This window comes from Mycteria americana, chromosome 11 (assembly GCF_035582795.1).
Source record: "Mycteria americana isolate JAX WOST 10 ecotype Jacksonville Zoo and Gardens chromosome 11, USCA_MyAme_1.0, whole genome shotgun sequence".
In the NCBI taxonomy this organism is placed as follows: Eukaryota; Metazoa; Chordata; class Aves; order Ciconiiformes; family Ciconiidae; genus Mycteria; species Mycteria americana.
The window spans coordinates 24,111,310-24,134,272 of NC_134375.1; the positions used below are offsets into that span (position 1 = coordinate 24,111,310).

The window sequence follows — 22,963 nt, forward strand, 5'->3', positions numbered from 1 at the left end:
CCCCAAACAAACAAACAAACAAAACAAAAAACCAAACCAAAACAAAATTTTCCTAACAGAGGGTACTGAAACAAATACGGGCTAGCTTTTGGATAAATTTTATTCCAATAGAACAGAATTAATTGATCACTTAACCCTTTTCTCTCAAGTTACTGATTAATATGGTCAGGTAAGAAAAAGTTACTTTTAGTTTAACCCAAGCTTTGGATTTGTTCATCTTCATCAGATACGACGAAGAGATACATGCTTGGAAGCACACCTGCATTTTCAATATATCACCTGGCATAATGCCCGGGTTTCGGCTGGGATAGGGTTAATTTTCTTCCTGGTGGCTGGTACAGTGCTGTGCTTGGGATTTAGGATGAGAATAATGTTGATAACACACTGATGTTTTAGTTGCTAAGTCGTGCTTACAGTAAATCAAGGACTTTTCAGCTTCTCGTGCTCTACCCACCGAGAAGGCTGGGGGGCACAAGTTGCTGGGGGGGGACAGCCGGGACAGCTGACCCCGCCTGCCCAAAGGGACATTCCAGACCAGACGGCGTCACGCTCCCTATAGAGACCGGGGGAAGCTGCCCGGGGGCCGCTGCTCGGGGACTGCCTGGGCGGTGGCCACAGGTGGTGAACAACTGCATCGTGCATCACTTGCTTTGTATATTCTTTTATTATTATCATTACTATTTTATTTTATTTCAATTATTAAACTGTTCTTATCTCAACCTATGAGTTTTTTCCCTTTTACTCTTCCGATTCTCTCCCCCATCCCACCGTGGGGGGAGTGAGCGAGCGGCTGGGTGGTGCTCTGTCGCCAGCTGGGGTTAAATCACAACACATCATAAAAGAATTATATCTCCATACTAACATCTCCATTCCCATAGTTGAGAATTATTTAATTGAGACTCTCAATTACATCTCATTCTCATGGCTGCTAAATGCAAGTAGTCCTGATCTCTCTTACCGCATGCAAGCGCAATCTCAGAACAGCAATGTATCCACATGCACACACACCCTCGGTGCCTTAGAAGCGCACATTTCCAGCACTGGCAATAATGCTGACCCAAACGGAGTAGACTGAAAAATTTAAACATAGTCACACAAATAATTTAGAATTAAAAGTGCCTTATAGAGGAAAGCAGCAGTAACAGGCAACAACACCATGGGGCTGAGGGAAGAGAGTAAAATGTATGATCTTGGGAAAGGGACCGGTTTTCCTTCACCTTAAGATCTAAGCAAATCAGAGAGTAATCTATGGGAAGCAAGCAGTACCGAACTCAAGAATGCAGAATAATTCATGCCTGTCAAAGCATTTTAAAATAAAATTTCACTTTTATAAGTTCTAAAAAAATGTAAGTATTGGTGCTATTAAACCAAGACTTCTGTAAATCATTTGACATTCCAATAAAAGCGATCACTACACTGCTATCACTGCAACTAATAACCCAGATTAAAAACCAGCCGATGGATTGGAAAAACTAAGTAAAGGAATTATTCTATGAAAGTTTTCCTTATTGTCCTGCAGGGATCTGGTTTTGGCTCACTGCTGTTCAACAGTGTGTGATCAATAACGTAGAAAAGCTTCAGTAGTCATCCCTGCTAAACCTGAAGGGGGAAAAAAAAACCCCACTGATGAAGTGCTGAACAGTAATGGGAACAGGTTGCTGCCTTGGACTGCTTGCCTACAGTGGTTTTTACTGAACAATATTGTAAAGTCAGATACCACAGGGCTGGGGTGATGCAAGGAATGTACAGACTTGATTCACAAGATTAAAATCCAAATGCTAGAAGTCAGTGGATCCCCAAAAGGGTTCTGGTAGACAGCCAAATAAGAGTAGCAGAGCAGGATATAAACCTTAATATCTATTTATATGATGTTAGTATGGTCATTACTGTAAGGACATGTTCTGTTCTGGCCTCTACTCCTCAAAAAAGAACATTCAGAAAATTAGAAATAGTTTAAAAAGCTGACAACAAAAACTAGAGCGATGAAGAAAAAAATTAAGACATTCAATCCCTTCACATAAAGTAAGATTGGAAGGTACTTTGATCATGGTATGTCACATCCCTGGATCAGGACAAATTTGTAGCAGCAGAACACCCTCCAGGAGAGAGATACTGAAATCCAACGGCTGGGAGCCAAAGCGAGATGAACCCACACAGGGCTGAGCTCTGGGGTTTCTTTCAGAGGACAGTAGTTGCTCAAGTAACTTACCTACAGAGGCGACTGATTCTTTTTCTGAAGTTCTCAAAGCAAGACTTCTTTTTTTCTAAAATACATGCTTAACTTCTTGAATTATGCTTCTGATGTTGAAATCAGTTGGTGAAGTTTTATGACTGCGATACCCAGAAATGCGATCAGACAGGAGTTCCCTCTACCTTTACCAACGAATGGAGATGTGAGCCTCTGATGGCCCTTACCACTGGAACCCGTGTTTCAGTTGCTAATTTGCCTTCGACTTCTGGGTGCCTGTAGTCCGATACCGGTAGCACCCACTGTTTTTAAAGCAGTAGTGGGTGCAACCCTCTCTCCAAGCAGAAGAACCTGGCTCTGTGGGTAAACCTCTGCTGACTAATTTGAACGAGTTGGCACAAACTAAAAAGCCAGGAAAGCAGAAAGAACTGGGAGACCCATACTGCAGCCCAATTCTCCACCAGAGGACAAAGAAAGGAATTCTGTGTCCAGAAGCACACGCAAAGAGGGACTGGGATGAGTAAATCAGCTGGATCCGAGGAATTCAATGCAGCTGTTTGCTGGAAGCATCACGCTTCAGATCCAGAGGTATATGCTTGAGAGACAGAGGGAGAGAATATGGCTTCTAATTCTTTCATACGACCAACTGCTATATTAATGGAGACTCAAAATCTTCAGACAGTTGCTAATGAAATACTAATGGTAGATGAAAAGCCAGAAAGAAAAAAAGGCCTCCGGTGGAAAGCGGCCAGCCCCAGCTGCAGAGCTACTGCAAACTACAGTGGCTTCCCAAAAGCCGTTGTGGTGACCTGGTGTTTTAAAGCACTCGGATGCTGCTGGTGGAATGAATCTCGGCAGTGGATTTGTCATGGAGAAGATTCAAGCTGAAGAAATGATTCTCGCAAGTGGTAGAACCCTACAGATTAAGGCAGGAGACATTCAAAATCTTATGTAAAGCACACTGAAAATTTGAACAGGTAACATACTACAGAACATTTGGTTAGAAAAAGAAAAATAACTTAGGAATATACCCCCAAAATACATGCACAGATGATTACCTTTGCTTCAGCCATCAGTCATTTGATACTAAGTCTCACTAAAGCTGTTCTACGAGAAAACTTTGCAATATATTGTGCAGGCTCACAATTCTCCATTTAGCACCAAAAAATCCAGAGATTCTGCAAGAAGGATCAGGCTAAAACTCTGGAAGAATGCATTTAATTCAGCTACAAGGAACAGGAAAATTACACGGTATTTTTTATATATAGGATATTTATATTTTTAAACAAAAGGCCTGCTGTTGTAGTACCCATGTAGGTAGAATTCTTTTAGAATTTAAAAAAAGGTGCCTCAGTCAGGACACCAGGACAAAACTGAAGAAGCGTTCAGATATTTTATTATATTCAATCTTCCAAATTGAACTAGCAACCGATAAAACAACTCTCAGGCTAATTTTTCTAGTATGAGGAACCTTTTTAAACCTCAAACTTCAGTGCAAGCTCAGAGCACTTATTTTACAAGTAGACTTAGAGCACCCTACGTGTTTGTGAAAAGCTGCTCTTGGTACAGTAACTCCAAGGCTTAGCTAATCAAGCCTCACAACTAAAAAGAACGAACCTAAATATGAATGTAGAAGACCACACACATGTACTATAAACAAACGCAACAAAAAACAGAGAGGTTTGTGCGTAGAGTGCTTGCAAAATAACTCCACTTGCTGCTTTAGTATCAAAGCACTGAAGAACCGCAACTTCCCAGTTATCCAATCCTGCTCCAGGGATTCTCACAACGGAAGAGCAAACTGTGCTTTTGAGCTCATTCTTGATCATTTTGAACATGCAAATGTCAAGAACTCCTGGGAAAGGCACTGCATTAGAGAACCACAGGTATACTTGTAAGCACAAACCCCCATGCAATGTGTACTGTGCACCTGTGTATACAATATAAATATGCACACATGCACATCATTAAATGGGAAATCTTTCTCCTTTAATACAGCCATGTTGGGTCTCAAATTTCAGCTCTCTGATGCTCTCAAGATTTCTGAAGACACATTTGTCTTTAATACCAGAACAAACTTGTGTCACAGGCAGCGTTGCTCAGTTCGGGGCAGCCGCTGGCAGCGCGGGCCCACCCCCAGGTCGGTCCCCGGGAACTCGGCACCTTCCCCGCTGCCAGCCGGAGGGACCACTGCTGCACCGGGCTCCACTCCACCTCCTCACACCATGCCTACATGCTGCCAGCAGGGAGGAGGGAACAGAATCAACTGGAAAAGAAACAGTAGCTGGAAGAGGGACAAACAGGGAGTTCAAGATGCTAAAGAGAGGAGGCAGCATCAGGCTCCCTTCCCACTATTGCCCCGCTACCTGCAGCCACTGCTCCTCCAGTCTCACAACCCCTGCCGCAGGCACAATCCACCCGTCAGCTGGGAACGCTTCCCCCCGCCGTGGCAATAACGCTCCCAAGCCTGTCATCGCTCTCTCCTCCCCTCTTCCTTTCTGAAAACCACAGCCAGGAGAGAGATCAGCTAGACAAAAGCTTAAACCAGTGCAAACGTGAAATACAAGGTAGAAAAACTCTTTTGCTATTACTGGACATGCTGCAGACGTGCCTAGTAACTGTGGCAATATCTAGCGCAAAAGAAACTTAGCATGAATCTTTTGTTTTTAAATGACATTCAACTCAAACATGCATAGGGAGAGTAAAGTTATTTTATTAAATCATGCACATCACGTGTGTTAGTGCAAATAGTTTAATCTGTACTCCAGAAATTCTATTGTAATTTTATATTTTTACAAAATAGATTTAAAACAATTATTTACTTTAAAAAATGTAATTCTGAAGTTAAGCATTTCAGAACAATATTTGCAATAACCTATATACAAGAGGTACTAAGTACCACTGGCATACGAGTGTTCTGTGGTTGGGTGGCTTCCTGCAACTGAAGAGGATGAAATGAATGAACTAAATGACAATATTTATTTTCTACAAGTCACTTGTGGACTATTCTTTCGAACTAATAATCCTCCCCTTAGCAAATCCCGTGTAACTTAAGACAGAACCTTAATTAAAGGACAATGACCCTTAAAACCTCACGAAGTAAATTATATGCTAAATTTCTATTTAAATATTTAAACTATCTGTCAATTGCCATAACATTTGTTAAAGCCAATTCAATTGCTGAGATTACCTCCCTATTTTGAAGTTCCCTTTAGCAGAGCCATTTTACTTTACCATTCCTTAGCATATTAAGTCTTTAATAAACTTTTTTGACAGAACTGTTGCGCTGAACAAGACAACTACAGTCTACATTTAATTCAGCACTAACTACAGTGATTCCCACCAAAAGTCTGCAAATAGCAATAGTTATAGTACTTAGATAAGGAAAATAAACTTTGTAATGGGGACCACTGCATCATACGTACAGCCATGTGATGACGATGCACAAAATTTTACTACCAAATTAAAATCGTCTTAACCTGACAATAAATCATCAGGTATATGATTCCAATTTTGTAGTATTTTATGTATCTTAGATTTGATTGTTTTCAGCTAATCACAGATGTACTGTAGCAGTTCTCTTAGTAAAGTTACGTCAACAAAAGCTTATCTAAAGAGCTTCTCCAGCTCAAGTCAGAAAGTATCAAATGACTGAAAAAATAAATTGATACATGTGGTATGTGAGAAAGTATTCATACTTTTAAAGAACGCATCTCTTTAAATATATGAAATTTAATAAATTACATTCAAACTAAAGTTAACGTAAGTTGAATCACTGCACTATGTCCATCAAATGACCAAGTACTTGCTCCCAGAAATACCTTAGTTCACTCAAGAACACACACATGCTTACACTCGCACACGCGCACACTAAACACTCTAGGCTGGTCTTCACCATCAGTATCTCTATCTCGTTAAGGCTGGACATGAATTGTGTTTATTCCCAAAAATCATTAATAAAGCAACCCTTATCAAAGAAAAATATGCTTCCTTCAAAAGGCGTGGTAAGAGAAGTTTTCTTAAGTCTTGTTCCCAACAGCTCAGTGACTAACAGCAAGTAAAATGGTATACTAGTTTAAAAACAAAAACAACAAAAAAAAAAACCAACATACTGAAAGGCACTGAGCACACTGCATCTGTTTTCCAAGTATCTGCAAGGTTACTTGGCTTGGGTGTCCAAATCAGAAATGTGTTTTTCCTTTTAAATCTGGCAATCAGATTCTAAAGTAAGTGTCCACAACGCTAGCCATTATAAATAATTTGGTACCAAGAAGCCTACTTTAGGCCACCATTATAGTATTCAGAACCCCAACATACTAATTTAAAACTTGCATGAAATTGTAAGCAAAAATATTGCTCACAGTATGATGAATCACAATTTTATTCCCTCTTTATAGACAGATACATTTTATACAGTTTAAAGCAAATGACCCTACTGCTGTTCTCACGCAGAGCTGTGCTGTATTAAGAGGTAAAAAGGAAGAGAATTAATCTGTTTTCCCTCAGTATATGAATGTTGCCAGCTTCTAAAGGGAGGACGGTGTATGGATTCAACAACAGTTCTCATGGAGAAGCTCTGGTTAGGCCTGGGTACAGCACCACGGCTGTTACAGCAACCAAAGCTGCCATCACAGGCATCCAAGGCCATTGTCTCTGTGTGGAGAGAAAAAAAAAATCAATATCATATTTGTTCTAATTCATACTAATCAGTTTACCCCGTGGCTCCTGAAAGTCCTGAGTACCTGTTGATAGGCATCACTAAAATGTCACCCATGAGCCCTACTGCAGGCTAGTCCTGGCTTAGAGCATCACAGTAAACCGTGTTTCTCTAGCAAAGGGAACTCCACAACTCTTCATGACTGAGGATCATCAGGAGAACTTTTGGCAGTTCCGTGTTTCCAGCTTCATTACTGTACGCACCTCAAAGAAATCTGCTATTCAACATGTGAGGGCTTAAAATGTTTAAAACATGGCTTGTGCCAAGTAATTGCTAGACACAGGTTTATGCGGTACTGACATCTTTAACTTAGCTTTTAAACCTTTAAAGGTTTAAATCCAGATCTATGAAGTTAGTTTGTAGCAGATCCTAACAACATCATTTCAAACGGATTGTCACAGCATTTCATGACAACAGTAGCATTTTAGGAGGAGGACACACTGAGAGACGTTAGAGAAAATGCAAGCTGAGAGTTCAGAATACAAACCAACCACCTATTTCTCATCTTGTCTTTTTTTCCATCTTCTTCACAGCAATAGTGAGAAAAATTAAAGTGTTTAGAGCCAGAGAGGAATTTCTTAGTCCATAAATAGGAACCAAAGCTTGTTGATTTTTATTATTATTCAGAGGCAAACTCTTCATTTTTCATAGTTAATTAGGCAATTAAGTTTTCTTACAGGCCCTAGCATCGCAGCATTGTGCAAAAGGTAGCCCATTTGCTAAAGACAAACTGAGACCGAGTTAGAAGAGGCACATTCAGAACCAGATAGAACAAAATTCATTGTTAGAATTAAAGAAATCACACAGATGTTAAGTGATTAGTTGATTGCTCAGCTCATCAGTATCAACGGAATGGCATATTAAATGAAGGGTTTGCTTCAGGTAAAGAAATACCTGTGAGCATTTCACCATGCACTATTTTATACAGAAATGGCACAAACAGGTGAGAGGGACAAACATACATCGACTGAACAGTAGTGCTTGTACCTTTCGCTACCACAATGGGCCGTAACACCAATACAGGAAAGCCAGGATTAGGCCGATGAATACGGCTGGGACGGGTTGTAATATGGAAGGCTAAAGAAGGGAAGGGATATTAAAAATCACTTTGTGCTATAAATCAATCAGGTAAAGATGATTTAGAGAGGGGAAAATAAGTCAGTGAGTTTTGTTTTAATTGAAATGTATTAAAGACATCTAACACAATACAGCATTATCTAATCTGGTATACAAAGTTAGTACACCATTCTACTCAAATGAACTGGGATGTTTAAAAATAAAGGGAAGTAAGCAGAAAATGTTCTGAGAAACCTCGTGTCACAACTTGGAATTTAGCACTTAAAACCAATACAAGTCTTAAACTGATTTGCCTGTATCTTATTTATAGTTGGTTTTACTTTTTCTAAGTGATAGGAAATCCCACCTGGATTTCTTAAGGCAGAAAGACTCACACCAATACTGAATTTTTCAGCTACTTCTTCATTCCTTGCAAGTTAGCCTTTCCCATTTTCCATCACCAGCCTCCAGGAAAAACAATTTTTTTCCTCCATTAGTGAATCAATTACAATTATGTCCACAGGCAAACCCAGTAGTTCAGACATTTCCGTGAGATTGTAACATGACTGTACAATCAACACTAAGTTACTATAAAGCAGGGAAGTACATTTCTGTTAGAGATGCCACAAAGAGCAGCATCTCTGGCAGCTCATCAGCCTTGTGGCCAAATGCAATTCTGAAAATCGATCAAATGTTGCAGCTGGGCCAAACCACCAGCTGGCCAGATTGCAGGGTTCCTTTAGCTTATGGCCTCGTTAGAACCATCTACACATTTTCCCAGCTACATTCAATTAATTGTTAACTACTTTACTTCATATTCTGGATGGACAGCCTCATCCTTAATATGATAAATTAAAAGCAAAAAAGGACCTAATTTCTTTTTAGGCTGTCCTTGGAAGACATCTGCTTTCTCTCTATCCTAGCCTATATATTCGTGCACACACACAGACACACAGGGGTTAACTTCAAACCATGCTAAATATTTTCTTAAGAACTTTTTTGTGCTGAAGCCACCTTGATTTTGTTCAGTCAAATAAATAAATAATAAATTCATGCTTGAAGACCTTCTAAAACATTGTGATCCATAAATGAAATCTCATCCTGTTATGAATTTGTAGAAGTCACTTAATCATAGAACCTCCAATATGGTTCGAAACAGGAATCTTAGAAGGTAGTCTAGTCTCTGCCATTCAATTAAAATTTGTTTTAATCAAGGCAAATATTTAATAGACAAATTATATGTAACTATTAAAAGTCATTGTCATGCAGGATTATTTTTGTGTCACTGGTGCCACAAGTCAGAGTGCCACCTTCCCACAGAAAGCATGTTGGTAGAAATAATCACAGCAGTGTTCAAAAAAGTGCCAGAAGTTTAAGTCAACCAGAGCAGCTAAGGTTCTCAAACCATTCACATAAACAAATCTATCATATAAAGCACATCAGGAAATAATCAGTGACTACAAGCATGCAAGCACAAGTAGTACACCACACTGCTAAGCGTTTCAGAACACAACACTTTTTTTTTTTTTTTTTAAGTAAAACTTAAGTATAAAAACGTAATATTTAAATGATATCCCAAATGCAGTACAGCAGCCTTGTCTTTTCTAACATTTGTTAGTTCACTGAACAATTCTATGGATTTATTATTTTTTAAATATTTTTTTATTTTTTAAGTTATACACATTCATGGCTGTGGCATCTTGGTAAATGAAATAGATGATAAATATCCACCACATTAAATGAAATTGCCTGCAAACGATTAAATTTTCCCCTTCGTGAACTTATCAATCTATAACAAATCTCCTTATTGTCAAGGAGCATTTAACTAGGTGCTTCATCAAAAATGTGCATCTTGTATTAGAATATGAGGATACTCAAACTCAGATACAGATGGGCTGCAAAAAGGAACAAATCCCACAGTGGGAAGTCACTTTCTGTGGGACACTGTCCTCGGAAATGAAGTAGCAGATAATGATTCCAGCATAAGGGGACAATGGTACTTGAAAAATTTGACCTTGGAACTCAGCCCAGTATCCATGATGCTTCAAGTAATCCACAAGATAGATCTGTTTTACATTACTGATTGCGAGTAATGCTTGCTTGAACAGCAAGCTTGTCCTGCAAGTCCTTATACGGTTGGATGCTCTTCATCATACCCTGACCTCCAGGTTTCAACTGCCATAATTAACTCCTCCTCTGGAAGCAGATTTGGGCAACTGCTGTGGTTCCTGATTTCATTTAAATACTCACCTCAAACTCTTCCTAAAATTTCCCTTACCTTGCAAGCTTTTCCACTTTCATCAGGTGCTCCAATTCCCTTCACAGTATTTCTTCCCTCTACTATCCCCCTTTTTCCACTGATCATTTTAATCCTGAGGTTAATGTTTTTAACAGAGCAGAAAATCTCACATTCACAATTGTTTATTCAGTGTGATCTCTTCTACTAGAATGCGAGTTTTTTGGTTGTTGTTTTTGACTTCTGCCTACTTCAGTAACTCAATATTATCTGAGCATTGCAGAAGAATTCTAAGGAGGAAGCCGATTCCAAGAGAATTCTAACATCATATTCCTGAAAACATGGCTGAAAAAAGTGAGAAGGGCTTTGAATTCTTTACATCTTTGACAGCTCTACTATGTTCAGAGGTTTACATTCCGTAATTGGCTATGGCAAGAGTATCCACTCAAACTTTGGGCACCTAGCAGCCAGCTGACTTTAGGGGACGGTACCCGTAGAACTTTCTTCATAGTCAGAGAAACAGTTTTCTAAAAGGCTATTACAGAGCATCCATTATCCTCCTCTGTTGTACTGTCCACTGCAGGAGTTGTTCACCCTGCCCTGACCATAGAGGCAGTACAGGAAGACAATAAGTCAGCTGTCCCAGGGTAGTAAGGTATCTAAAATAAGGCTATGACCACCTTATAACGTGTCTGCCACACCCTTAACATTTGGAGGATTTCTGAAGTCTCAGTATAAAACAAGTTGTCCCTAGCTGTAAACTCAATTCTAATGATACAACTTCTCAAATTAATTGAAAAGAAAATAATGTTTTCATTAGTGAATACAAAGGACAGTTCAACTGCACTGTTTAAAGCATGAGCCGATCAGGGATAACCACTCTTAAGAAGCATGAGCAAGAGTAAGGGGGGAACATCTGTTGTAATAAACATTAATAAAATAAAAGCATCTTGAGAAAGGTTGCTTAATTCATTTGGATACAGGTTTCTCAGCTTTTACCCATGTATCATTCTCTGAAATTAGTAAGTTTGGCTTAGTTCTGGTTCACTAGTATTTAAGCCAGATGTTTTCAAGAGAGCAGATATTTAAGGCCATATTTAAAACTGTCACACAACTGTAAATTTAACTTGCATGCATAATCGTAACAGTGTAAGGACCTGCAAATTTGCACAGGTAGTACGAGAATGGAATTTTGCATGCATATGGTAGGCAGCCTTTTTTTCTTTTTTTAAAGTCCGTCCTATTTGACCCTTACATACTCCCTCAATCAACAGAATTCCCAGTGTCATCGCCCTACTTCCCCACATATTTTGTACAGACTTACGTTGTTTCCTTTTTCTTGTAGCAGCTTCAGGTTTTCTTTACATTGTTTGAGCTCTTCTGCGAGTGACTGATTTTCTTGTTCAGCCATCTCATACTTCGTCTTCAGCTCTGAGAGTGCAGTCTGTGTTCTTTCATACTAAAGACAAAGAGAAAACAGTCTGCGGACCCCTGGGCACCCAACACATGCTTCCATTTGCTTAGCGCACAGCTTCCTTTCCTGTCATCTGCCTAGAGTAACTTGCCTTGGATCAGTACACTCTCTTTTCATAAAAAGCAGGCTAGAAAAACCTTAATTTTCTTTTTTTCTAAATGAAAATTTTGTCCCTGACTTTGAAGGGGCTAGGATTACTACAAAAAAGAAATACGAGGTAAATGCGAGGCCTGAATTCATCTCTCCTACCAAACAGTTACTCATTATCATATTGGAAAGGACTGTAAAAACTACGAAGATAAAACAAGAAACAGGGGAACAAGGAGCCCTTTACATTTAAATAGTGGTCTTACATCTGGGCTGTAGTTTAAATACCTACACCAATCAGATAGGTGCAAAAATCAACATTCTGTATGAAGTAAAACAAACACTCTTCCCACACAGCAAACTTAAACATAAGAGTAAGAAAGGCATTAAAAAAAAAATGTTATGCCGTATTACAGTCATGCCATAATCCTCAGTGTGGGTCAAGTACAAACAATACTGGGTGAATGTGTCTCATGTTCCTACAGTATGGGCAGCTTCTCCTCTTTCAAACTCACATTCAGTTTTTTCTACAGATCACAAGCTTTCTAGTAGTCCTCATGACAGGGATTAGTAAGGACAGAACCAATGACTTTCAGTACTGGCATTTACCACAAATTTAAAAGATTAGGCATCTCTACAAATACATCTGATTACAAAAACACAGACTAACAAGACTGGGTTTTTCAAATTTTGAGAATGGTAAGGAATGTGACATGGATGAATTAATGACAAAGCAAAGCAAAGGACTGCAAAAGAAACTAAAAGCAGTCACTGGGGAAAACGTCACAAAATGCTCATAAAAGAAAGCAAGTAATTGTTGGAGGCTATAGCCTTCTTCCAGACATAATCTTTAGAGGCTGGGCAGATGAAATACGTTCTCAAAATGCTAGCTTTTCCTTATGCACTTGTTAATCTTCTTCAGCAGCCTAGTGATCCAGTAAGATGAAAGGAGACCTTTGTAAGGACTGTGTAGTCCCATTGTCAAATAAAAGACTTTAAATCTAACTAGAAAGATCATACTGACTGAAAAGAATTAATTTTGATTCATAACAGCTAATGAAACTCTATACCACAATGTTCAGGAAGACTCTGAATAAGGGTTTACCTGTCTGAACAGCTTAAAAGTAAATTCACTAAGGTAATGCACAAAAGTAAACTTTAGGAAGTTCCCAAAACACACGCAAGTCATTTTTATCTGAAATTTTCCTGTTTAGATTTAACCCCCAGTTTATATATTGTTAGCTACCATAAAAGTACTTGCAATACAAATTTGAAAAATTTTAATTACTAGGAATCTTATATTTTTCCTTTTCTTTTAGCTTAAAAGTCAAAGTCATTGGGCATTATATTCTCTCGAAACAGAAATAATGTTTCGTGTTACCTCTTTCTGAACATCTTTTGCTTGACTCTCAGCTTCACTGAGTTGGCTTTTTAGACTAGCTGCATCCCGTTGATGTTTTTCTCTCAAAGATCCCATCTGATTTTCAAGTTCCTTTCGAGACATTTCAAGAACACTTATATCGCTGGTTAGCGCTAAACTCTGTTTCTGAGAGCTGAAAAACAAAATCCAATTGATTCCTCATGTGTTTAAAATTTAAACAGACAAGAGATTTTTTAAAAGCACTTTTCATCCTCCAAAGCTTCACACATTATTTTTATTTAATATGGAAATATCAGCTTAGACCAATCATAGAAGTGCAGATCATTGTCTCCCTATACGAAGTACTGACACAAAAGGCTGGCCATAGTCTTGCTTTTAAATATATGTGCACAGCTTAGTGTGTATAATTAATCATAATCTATAATTTATCATTCCTAATCTTTAGTTTCTTATTTTACTTTTTATTATTCACTAAGTATTTATTATATATTCCAAAGTATTTTGAAACAAATTCGTAACAAGAAGTCTGTCCAAGGTTGTTAGAAGTATTTCACTTATTTGCACACACGCTTCTTTGCTTATGCCAGTTGCATAAGCTAATAGCTAGTATATTCTTCAAGTGTTTAGTACAATTGTGTAATAGTCACAGAAAGCTCTAAATTAAGCCCTTACAAACTTCAGCGTAATAATCAAGTAGTGTTAATTTGTGCCTGTGCAAGACAAAGAAAAATAAGGGAGAGATCTTGCATATCTCCATTATGCAAATCCTGTATTTGCTCGTGTGACCTTCCGAAAAAATACAAGTGGAAATCAGGGCATGACGGAATGAAAAAGAAAGGTTTGATTCCTGTAAAATAACACATTACTTCTAGAAATGTTTTATTGGGGGAAGTTTCCATTTTTTCAATTAGATCTTACAACAGTAGGGAAGCCAGAAGGGGGGAAAAAACCCCAAACAAACAAAAAAACCCCCCACATATCTAAGCATGCTGGTAAAATTCAGATCTACAACAAAGTTGCTGTCTCATATTTACTTTGTGAATTAAATTCCAATATCTGAAAGTGAAGAACAACTTCATAATGGGAGATGAAGGGATAAGAGGGGAAGTTACTTCCAGGCAGAAGATTTAGATAGTTTTTAGCAATGTCATGTGCTCAAACAGCAAAAGAAATACAGTAAAATACAAATACGCCTGCACTCTAAAATCCCTCCCAAAACACATTATGGTGCTTGCGATAAAAAGATTTGTATTTTTCCGTTCAGCAAAATATGATACAGAATACTGTTTCTGCCCATCGTTACTATTTATAATGTGATAGGCTTCCATGAGACACCATACTACCTGAGAATCATTTTCCAACCCTGAATGCTGAGAAAATTTTAGGTTAGGAAATCTATGTGGTTTATTATCTTTTAAGTAGAAGGATAACTATTAAGTCTAAATAATTCCACAATGCACACTTCCAAGTCCAAGCAGCAAAATAAGTCGGGTTACCTTATGACAATATAACATGACTGATAAGTAAGTACTACAGAAGCATTTGCAAAATAGAAAAAAATAGCTTGGTATAACAATTTGGTGTGAGAGTGTGTTCTGCCCAATACTATGATATAAATAAAATTTGAATAAATTTATTGAAACACCTTCAGACATTTAGTACCACTTTTGGGAAGAAAAAACAACAACAAAAAAACCTCTTCGGCTACTACAATACCTTCCTAGACAAACCCATTCTGCCCTTACCTAGAAAGCTCCTTCTCTTGTCGTTGAAGTTCAGATGTAAGCAAGGTATTTTCCTTCCTTAGTGTAACACATTCAGCTTCCAGAGCACTCCACTCTGCCTTCAACTTTTCAAGCTCACCTGCAACAAATAAAATGTAATGGAATTCAGTGAAATTATTTCATGACTGCTTCAAGTATCACCAGATAACAAATGGAGGAAAAGCTAGTATCAGTCGTAAATCTCAAATATATTTGTTTATAATTACGACACATGAATTCTCTCACAAGCACCTATAAAACATTACCGTATCTTCCACTGTTATGAGGTTTGTGAGCCACTAAACAAGATAGTGCTTTTTTTTAATGCAAGCTTCTTCTAAGGCACAAAGGAGTAGGAAACAGTCTGTTTATGGGTCTACTCTAGTATTTTAGAAACAGTGACAGAAAAGTGTATTTGAAGAAAATAATTTCCCAGACTTGAAAATAGCAAACAACTAGAATCACTAGATACCATGCCTCTGCTACAACGAACAGAATGTTTAAAGCAATAACTAAAGGGTAAAAAAAGAGACCTTTGAAATAAATCAGTCCCTGGTAAAATAAATAAAAATCAATGTTACACACGTCTTAGTAATACAATGACAGAGACTGGAGTCTGAACTGGAAAAAGGCTTCTCTGGCAACTTCACAAAGATTAACTGATTCAGAATTTAAAGCATATTTTACACATGCCGGTTTCTCTTTGGCATGTACGAAGTTTCAGCATGAGCTTTTGAACTCTATTCACAGATTCTCCGAGACCTGAAGCTATAGGCCTGGAGAAGTGGCTCTCAACCAGTCCTCACGAGATGTGGGTGCACCACAGGTGAAGTGAAATGCAAATGAATGAGCCAAAAAGAAGCCCTATCCTGGCTCAGCACAACGTATTTGTGTATCTCTACATCATGCATCCAGAATAAAGCTTTAATTTAAAATGTATTTTAACAATTTTATGTTAAAAACGAGATGGTATCAACAGTTTTATTAAGCCATAAAAATACAGTTATTTGTCTCAAGTGAAGCTTTTCTAGAAAAATTAAAAGGTCACAAGCTACCCATTTATGGGCTTAAATTATACAGAAGTTACACAAGTCCTTTTGGAAGTCTGTGGCAGTAACAATCCTCAAACAGTACAAGTTTTCCATCCTTTCTAAGTGGAATTATACTTGGTCTACTTTTGATATCAAAGGGTACCTAAGCTAATTTAGGCAAAATTGACAATTACCATTTAATGAAGTATACAAAACAGCTTTTGTAACACTACAAGCCTTGATGCACATATATAAATATGCACATATGTGTATATATACACATAGTAAATGACTATAGAGAGACAGACAGACAAATATTGATTTGAATAACTGACATTCATCAGATTGAGAAGGATGCTACTGCTCGCACTGGTCTGTGACATCCTTTTAAACAAGTACCTTTTAAGCGCGTAGCCTCTTCCTTCTGCTGATCCTCACACTGCTGACATCTGAGCTGAAAACTGGCTTGCAGACTGACAATTTCTTTTTCATAATCCGAGGCATCTTTCCGCCACCGTTCAAGTTCCGCTCGTACTGTTTGCAACTCATCTTGCAATGCAGAAATATCTGTATCTCGTTCTGATGCTGCCTTTTCTGCTACTTGTTGAAGTGACAGAATCTCATTTTGAGCACTCACTAGTTCATTTCGAGTGCTTGAAATTTCATTCTCCTTTTCCTCACGAAGATTCTCAATATCTTCTTGTAATCTTCGCAACTGAGCTGGAAAGCATATGTTAATGTTAGTATTTTAAAAAACTGTATTTACAGAAAATCTAAAACACAACTCCCTTTCTCAACTTGTTGATGTTTAATAGGACTAAAGAATCCTAATGCAATTGAAAAAGACATTAATCTTGCCAAATGCTGTACCCTTAAAGAGACATGTATGTGGGGTCACGTATTACAGAGAGTCAAAAGAAACAAGAATTAAGATTAGAAAAAGCTTTCTTAGAGAGGGTTGTGTTATGCGTGTGATCCTAAAGCAACTCTCCAAAATCTGAAACCAACACTTAGATCCAACTTCACTGTACGCAAAACAAGTATTACAGAACAAGGACACTGCAGGGTTTGGGGACAAGAGGAAAAACAAGAAAGCTGCTGTGACAAGCCAAACAGTTGCAAAGCTACACTGGAAATGTTTGCCTGTTCAGCAGTTAACTTGTGATGTCTATAAATATTTGAGGCACAGAGTCTAATTTCTACTCCAGTCTCAACATGTAGTAAAGGAAATAAAAATTACTTCTTTGCAAAAGGCATTTTTCAAAGCACAAGATTAATTTTGAATTGAAAGGGACAGCTGCACCGAATATACTGAACTATAAGAAGTCCTTTAGCATTTGCAGTTTACTGTAAATGTGCAGCAGTCACATACACGCTAGGTTATTTTACATTTCTGCATGAAGCAAATCTTATAAATTATTCCCATTCAAAACTGTTTCATTACTAAACATATCTCTTCTCTGAGCACAACTATTTTTCATAAGCACACATGCAAATAGAATCCAGTGCAAACAGTTGGAAAAAAAAAAGTACAGAACAGAGGAAAGGGAAGCATGAAAGAAAGCAGAACAAAATTATAGTTAAAGCCCTGACTCATGGAAGGAAAGTGTTTAATTTGCTCAGTGTTTTTGTTTTGCTTTTTAAAGAACACAGATCAGAGTTCACATGTATTTCATTGATTTTTAACATGAAAAAAAGCAATTACTAAATTAATGAAGAATTGCTGTGAGAAAAGTGCAAAGTTCTTAACATCGCTTGAAAACCTAATATGTGATACTGTAGAGAGTCAGAATTACACATTTAGAGTTATAGATTTCAGAAGCAAAGGGCAAAAAAGGACAGTGGAAAGCACGGGGAAGATAACCAAGGCTGAGTAACTTTCATAGATTTCTCGTATTTATTTTTGTTCTCTCAATCCATTACAGAAGATGACACGGAGTATGTGAGTTGTGCTGTAAACTGATAGAGCATAAAAACTACTCAAGAGAGACTTGCACTTTCATGACAACTATACTTGATGTCTTTCAGTAGCTGCATAGACCGTAATATAAGTAGAATTCATATACAGGTACAATCTAGAAACTTTGCTGTCAGTTGATGTACAGTAAAGAAGAAGAATGCAACTTTTTTCCCCTCCTCTAAACAGGCTCCAGCAAGACATTTAGCTCATTAGATAAACTAAAGAAGCTATGAATTACCCAATTCCACACTCTGCAGGAAAAAGACAGTATGGGACAAAACATGATAGTTACTATATATTGTAATACATAAGGGCTATTCTAGACAACAGTAAGTTAGATTTCACAGCAATCCTGTATAAGAGGAAACAGTCCATCTGTTCCATAACAAAGACATTTGCAGCATGATGGATTTTTAAATATATGTGAGCAACATGAGGCTTACTACCACCTCCTTTGTTTGGAAATAGTTTCTAGAGGGTTGTACTAACAGAATAGCAAAGCAGTAGATGAGAACAGCCTGACAGTAATACACCACCTTACACATTAACAATTGCCTTGCCATGTATCCTTACATTAGAAGCCTTGAACCTACCAAACCAATACGCTAGGAAACCACGTTTCTAAAACATGAAGAATTACAACTTGTTAACACAGCAAATGCCCATTAATGAGCAAAGGAGTGATCTTTCAAACCATATCTTCCTGATACTATTTTCTTTATCAAGCCAAGCGACATTCCTGCTTCTCAGTAATGGCAGTATTTCAAATAAATTTGTATTTTTCCTTCTGTCTGCATTGTTGATGAACAACTCTCCCTTTAAATTTTCAGGCGTGAAAACAAGCATGGTATGACTGAAAATCCACACACATACAAGTGCTTCTAAAGTTTGGTGGAGTTGTAGAAATAACTTACACAGAAAAATTACTACCAAGAATATTGGAATGGTTTCTGAAGCACTGGATATAATTTGAAAGGGCAATTAGAAAGAAAACTTCCATTACATCTTTTATGTAAGCCATTACCTCATCTAAACTGAATGCTTCACTTCAATAAGTAATGACAAGTTACTTGAATGTCCTTGCTTTACCTATCTGTTCATCTAAAGAACTTCACACGGAGAGACAGGATTTCAGTTGTTTCTGTGGCACCTTCTCTTCTCTGTGACAAACATATGAAGCCATGTAGCACTGGCTGGCCGAAAACATACATTCCATGAAAATACTTTTAAGAAATGTTACTGCACGAAGCTGCTAGGATTTTTTTTTCTCCACTACAGTTTATAGAGGCTGCCAAGAGAGAATCCTGACAACTTTTCCCAAGTTGAGATGTCTCACACCCTAAAAGTTTGGGAAGCAGCAAGCCATACAGCAAACATCAGAACGTTCTGAACTACCATGGAGAGAGAAGAGGAGGAAACAAGCAAGACCTCACTTGAGCAGGGTTCAGGAGACAAAAAAAGTACTGAACCGACAAAGAGGCATCTTGCAGTTAAGTTTGGCTCTGTCAAGCTTCTACTTTGACTCTCTTTTTTTGGGTGGAAAAAAAAAAATTCTTTTTTCTGCATAGAAGTAACTATCAAATCCTAATTTCTAACTTTTTGTACAGTATTTTTTTTACCTGGAGAATTTTCATTATTAGCAGGACAAGACTCAAAATTAAATTGCTCCTCTTGTTCTGAAGATGAGTATTATGTAAGCTCCTCCTTCTTACAGGCGCAACAGCAAAAAACATAAATATTCTTTGCTGACATTCATATAAAACAGTGCTATTATATAAGCTTCTCAGTGTAACTGGTATATGACAAGTACCACATTCCACAACAAACTACCACTCAAAGTAATTTGCTAGAGCTATTTTGATTTCCGAAGAAAGTGAGGATTGTCGGTCCATCTGCCTGTCTGCTCATCTGCCTTCCAACTGTTTTTAGGTCCAAACCAAATGATATGCTGACAAAGATACCAAGGTATGAAGTTCCTACGAGTTTCATAACAATCAATGGCTGAGTAGATGTTCCAACTAATGCTTGCTCTAAGGAAGAGTTGTAATGTAACCCTTATCGATTTTAAGGCTGGACAGCCTCTTGACCAATATGCTTACTCACATGCACAGGCTGACAAGTTAACGTGATAGAGAATACATGACACAGAAGTTACGTAAATCATGGGATTCCATTCTGCTATAATTATTTTGGGCTGAAAAAAGCATGACTGGTCATACTGTTTTTTTCAAAAAGCATAGACAGTGTCTCTGTTGCAGAAATTTTACTGCATGCTCTGAGGTTGGATGCAGATCTGGACTGATTAAAAATGTATTTAAGAGCATTCTACTAATGAAGTGAAGAGATGGGGTAGCACAAAAAAGACCTGAGTGCTCTGAAGATAAAATAGTCACAGTAAGAATCCCCGAATCATTCAAAGCTGAGAAAGGCTGAAGAGACAGGAACCAGAAGAGGCATCTGTTAGGGATTACGTCTTTTGCGTTTTCTAAGTTATGATGAAAACCATAGGAATTGACAAGAAACATTTCACAATAAAATTCAAAGATATGGTGAAAGAAATCAGATTTAAAACATACACTCAATTAATATTTTCCTTTATTAGTGCTTATGATGCCACGGAAACAGCCAAAGCTATATATTTTCCCTAAAAGAGTGGGGTGGGGAAAAAAAAATATCCTACCTTGCAGAACATTTATTTGCTTGTTAGATTCTTCAACTTGCACTCGATATGCTTTTCTCTCTTCTTCCAACAGCGCTATAAATGAAAGTGAAAATGTGCCCAGAAGTTTTTATTAGTAAGAAGTATTTCAGCTCTGTAATTAACTTTAGTCACAACTTCCCCTTAACTGAAAAGATTAAAACAATCATATTATTTCGGTAAGTTATCAAAGCTAGTAACTGTGTAAGTAGTTTAATAAAAAGTTAATATTAAGACACCATTCCATTATTGTGGTAGTATTACAATTAATTTGAAATTAATATAGTTTGTTGCCTGATCCAAAAACTCCACATGTGCTAAATGCAAACTGGTGTGGGAGGAAAAAAAAAAAGCTGTAAATATACCCAATAAAGAACACTGAACAATATGCAACTAAACCAGACTATACTATTTCTGTCAAAAACAACCCACAGTTGCTGAGGATAATGTTACAGCTACATACCTGATAGGATGATCTAAACAAAGAACTACCACTGAATACATTAAATTATGTACATTATCTGACTGAAATACAGATGAATAAACACCTGTAGATGAATGTATTTCATAAGGATGAAATATATGGAGTTTAAGTACGTATTCAATACTATGAAAAGATGTTGGTCTATCCTGAACCAAAAAGCCCCAGCTCAATCTGACTGTATACAGAGTTTAGAAAAAAGCAAAAGTTTCTGATATCCTGTGCAGGACACGTGAATGCTATGAAACAAATTTATCTAACAGACAGTCAGCAAAACTGGACCCCCTTTTAGGGCTACCTGATAAATACGATCTTAATGGATACCCTACACAACCAAGTTGATCTGGGTCTCACCTTGAAGTTCAAAGCATTTTTGTTTACTCGTCCTAGCTAGCTCTTGGGCTTCAATCAGCTCCTTGTGCAGTTGCTGAATTTCTTGCTTAGCCTCAGTCTCTGATTGTGCACCCTGCAATTCATCTGATAAAAGAACATTTTCTTTAAATCATAAATTTGCACAACAGTTTAATTTGCACTGCCATGTGATAACTGGTGACTTTTTATTCAAATCATCCGGAGTTAGTTAAAGTAAACTCAAAATTGGATTAGGTAAATATTAGCAAAAATATTAATGTACTTTTTAAAGGAGGAAAAGATATGCAAACTTTAAAACATTTGTTATATGTAACATGCAGTATAAAACAAAAGCAAACAAGAATCAGAGAGTTTTTAGAAACACTGTATAGATTGGCAAGGATTCCTGGATTGACAAAAACGAAGTAACAACAAGCACAAGGCAATCCTTGACTGCGTTTACAACTTGTCTATTTTTCAAGGGAAGCTACCCTAACCTTCTCTCCTAGCACACACTTACCAGCAACGATCCTGCATCCCCTGCCTCCCGAGCCCACGCTCCCACAGCCCTGCTCCTGACAGCAGGTCCCAGCACACGTACAGAGCCAGCCCTGGGCTGAGGCTGGGTAATGCCAGCCAGCTGCAAGAGGTTATGCAAAGGCTTCCTAGTAAGTGGTTTGCTACTGCCAGCCGGCTTGCTACCATGCAAGGCTTGGCTTCCCCCTCTCCCTCGGTGGGCCATAACTACAAGGAAAGGAAAAGTTTAGGGAAAATTTCTAAAACAAAATTAAGAAAATGAAGAAAAGTCCACCCTTCTTACTTCATTCAGTGGCCTAGTGAATGCTAAGCTGAATTTTGCCCTTAAAATTTTTTTCACTATGTCTTAAAATATTAGGTATATCTTTAACACAATCAGATATCTATGCACGTTATTTAAACTCTAAATAAAAACATTTGCTCTTCCCCACAGGTTTTGTATTAGCTAAAATGCACATTAAATACCTCTTGGGCTTCTAAGAGATGACTTGCAGTCGCAGACAAATTAAACACTTTTAAAGCTGAAGTTTTGGGGGAATTTAAAAGAGGAAAAATAAGTATTTGTAACGAATAGCAGTGTCCTCTAATGGGCACACACTAGAAACTAGATGCAGTAACAAGAGGAAGACAACACTCTAGCCTGCTGGTATCTGCCAAGCCAGGAACTGGATCCAGGAAACTCTCATTCACTAAATTTTCCTTAAGTAGCGTCTGTGCGGAAACAGATCTTTCAATAGGCACAAACTGCATGCCTAATAAACTGTACAGGTAGAGGGCTAAAACTGTATGTAAAGCCAGTTCGGCAAGTAAGGTAAAGGAGGGAAATCAGTGCAAAAAGTCCAGCTGCACATCATGGGAGAGGGAGAACAAAAAGGCAGATGTGTTACACGCCTAACTGGTTGATGAACGTCCACCATTATAGACCATACGGATTTCAGATAAAGGCACACTGCTTAGAATAAAACCCCCACAAGATAAATTGCTTTGGTTGTCTGGACCTTTC

The 22,963-nt window shown here is 37.8% G+C and overlaps 1 protein-coding gene across 33 annotated transcripts in view; it reads right to left on the minus strand.

The window, feature by feature from the left end:
- Positions 1–3,618: 3,618 nt before the first annotated feature.
- Positions 3,619–22,963, minus strand: part of SLMAP (sarcolemma associated protein) — a 91,634-nt gene continuing 72,289 nt past the window's right edge. For 6 of the 33 annotated variants that reach the window (XM_075514248.1, XM_075514272.1, XM_075514255.1 and 3 more), the window contains 7 exons: positions 21,427–21,549; positions 20,574–20,648; positions 16,333–16,653; positions 14,885–15,002; positions 13,140–13,311; positions 11,522–11,656; positions 3,630–6,841 (listed from right to left, as the gene is read on the minus strand). In XM_075514248.1, coding sequence (XP_075370363.1) covers positions 6,752–6,841; positions 11,522–11,656; positions 13,140–13,311; positions 14,885–15,002; positions 16,333–16,653; positions 20,574–20,648; positions 21,427–21,549 — 1,034 coding nt within the window. In that variant the 3' untranslated portion in view covers positions 3,630–6,751. Of the gene's footprint in view, positions 6,842–7,892; positions 7,983–11,521; positions 11,657–13,139; positions 13,312–14,884; positions 15,003–16,332; positions 16,654–20,573; positions 20,649–21,426; positions 21,550–22,963 lie in introns of all 33 variants that reach the window. The other 27 variants (XM_075514244.1, XM_075514246.1, XM_075514241.1 and 24 more) reach the window with 12 other exon arrangements.